Below are 2079 nucleotides of genomic sequence, written 5' to 3' on the forward strand. Positions count from 1 at the left end.
ATTAACTAACATAATTAAAATTCTAGAAATAAAGTGGCCTTCAGTTCCTTCCACCTTTTTGCTGTGCCATCCTCTGTTTTGGCTTCATCTTTGAGGTGTTAACACGATGGACAGAGCAGCTGTAAATGTATAAGAAAGCAAAGTGCAGAGGAAGAAGAGAGACTGTCTCTCCCTTTGGCTCTCTCCTGGGGGTGGGTAATTTTATTGAAGTCAGAAATTTGACTTCACCTTTTGTCTCCTGGGCCAACTAAGTTCTAAAATGGACCACAGGATTGATTTCTGAATCAATGTATGGCAGGAGAATTGGAACAAGGATGGGAGACCTCTGTCACAGTACACCACTGGCCAAAATGCATAGCCATGCACGCTTGCTATCTTTCAAGCAGAGAGTGTATACACATCTAGAACCAGTAAAGCAAGCTCTAATAACTTGCTCTATATTTCAACATCACTTCTGACTGAACCTTCAGCTGCTGAGGCATTTATTTTGAGCCTGGGTCTCAGCTTCCTGAAATTGACTTTAGGGTTTTTGCTTACCTTATTTTTCCCTCCAGATATTTTAGTAACTGTTCTACCTATAAAGATACCACATTATGAATTTCTTCTTTATATGTTTTCATCAAAAGCAATTCTTTTTCCCACTTACTACTTTGTGGTGCCAAAACATCAACTGCTTGTTTGTCTTGTCCACAAATAGATGACTTGAATAAAATATTTCTCTGAATAGAAGAAATATTTCATACAAAGCAGATAAAAGTATGAATGTTCTTCTTCTGGCCCCCGACACTCTAACTTTCCAGCATCTTTGAAACAACTTGAGTTCAAAGCTGTAATTTAAACCCACAGGCCCTGAATCTAATCCTTCTTAGTACACTAAGTACCTGCAAAGTCCACTCTCATTACTGGGTTGCAGAAGATGATTATGGAAATAATTGCACAGAGATTGAAACTATTTGCTGCCTTTGTCTTGCCTTTAGAATATAGATGCCAAACATCATTTTTTTCTCCATAAAACTTCTCAAAATTTCCCCTCACAATTTTAAATGGTGTCTTTTAACATCAAAATTACTTTGTAATACTGAAAGATGAATTTTCCAGGCATTAGCTTTACTTCCTTTTCAAGGCTTACGTCACATACCACTATTCACTTGTCACCTTTCTTCCCAGTCCTCAATTACCCTTGATTAAAAACAATGACAATACTAATAACACCCTACGCCTTACTCTAAGCAACTGTAGGCATTTCAGTTACATTAACTAATATCAGTCCATCAACCCTGCAAGGAAGGGAGGGGAAGATATTACTTTAATGAAGAGGACATGCAGGCACTGTGACTTATCCAAACAAAAAAACAGCTGAGGTGGACCAAAAGAGGATTTCCTAGGGTTGTGTGGGAATACACCCTTGCCAGGTGTTCATCAGACATTTGTTGGGGTATTCCTTCAGGGTTGATTCAGTATCCATTGTTCAAAAGGCTGATCTCCATTGAAAATTGTCTCTGTTCTACAAGTAATATTTATCAGGTGACACTTGCATGTAAATTTCTTTGCTGGAAGGTATAATCATTGACCTGGATTTAACTTCACATGTTAATTTTCTGTTTCTTAATTTGGTGGTAAATAAAATGAGTCAAATGCTGGTGCCTAGAATCTTCGGTCTTGCTGCTGCTGCCCATTGGCCATTTCAGAAGAGTCATGTGATAAATAGCTCTTTAAATGATGTTACTAGCAGCACTGGAAAGCTTACCTTTCTCTGGTTCTCTGTTGTGAGTGCCTCTCCTCAGCAAGCTTTCCATGATGGTTGAGCCCTTTTTGGGAACCTGGAAGCTGGTCTCCAGTGAAAACTTTGAGGATTACATGAAAGAACTGGGTGAGAAATACCATTACAAGATTTGAAAACTAGCAAAGCATTTTGTGATGTGGCTGGGTTTGTACTTTACAATGAATTTTCCTACAATTTCTCTTTCTTATGTAATCCTACTGTATATTCATATGAGAATAATATAGTTTATGCATCTACTCTTGCTTTTTTAAATTACTAGTAATAATTGTCTCTTTTTAGAAGACTAGACTAATCTC

At 37.7% G+C, this 2079-nt stretch overlaps 1 protein-coding gene across 1 annotated transcript in view; it reads left to right on the forward strand.

Moving 5' to 3' along the window:
• Nucleotides 1-1797: 1797 nt before the first annotated feature.
• Nucleotides 1798-2079, forward strand: part of FABP9 (fatty acid binding protein 9, testis) — a 3132-nt gene continuing 2850 nt past the window's right edge. Inside the window, exon 1 of the mRNA XM_012663152.1 lies at nt 1798-1870. Within this exon, the coding sequence (XP_012518606.1) occupies nt 1798-1870 (73 nt within the window). The remainder of the gene's footprint in view (nt 1871-2079) is intronic.

This window comes from Propithecus coquereli, unplaced genomic scaffold, assembly GCF_000956105.1.
Source record: "Propithecus coquereli isolate 6110/MARCELLA unplaced genomic scaffold, Pcoq_1.0 Scaffold8, whole genome shotgun sequence".
In the NCBI taxonomy this organism is placed as follows: Eukaryota; Metazoa; Chordata; class Mammalia; order Primates; family Indriidae; genus Propithecus; species Propithecus coquereli.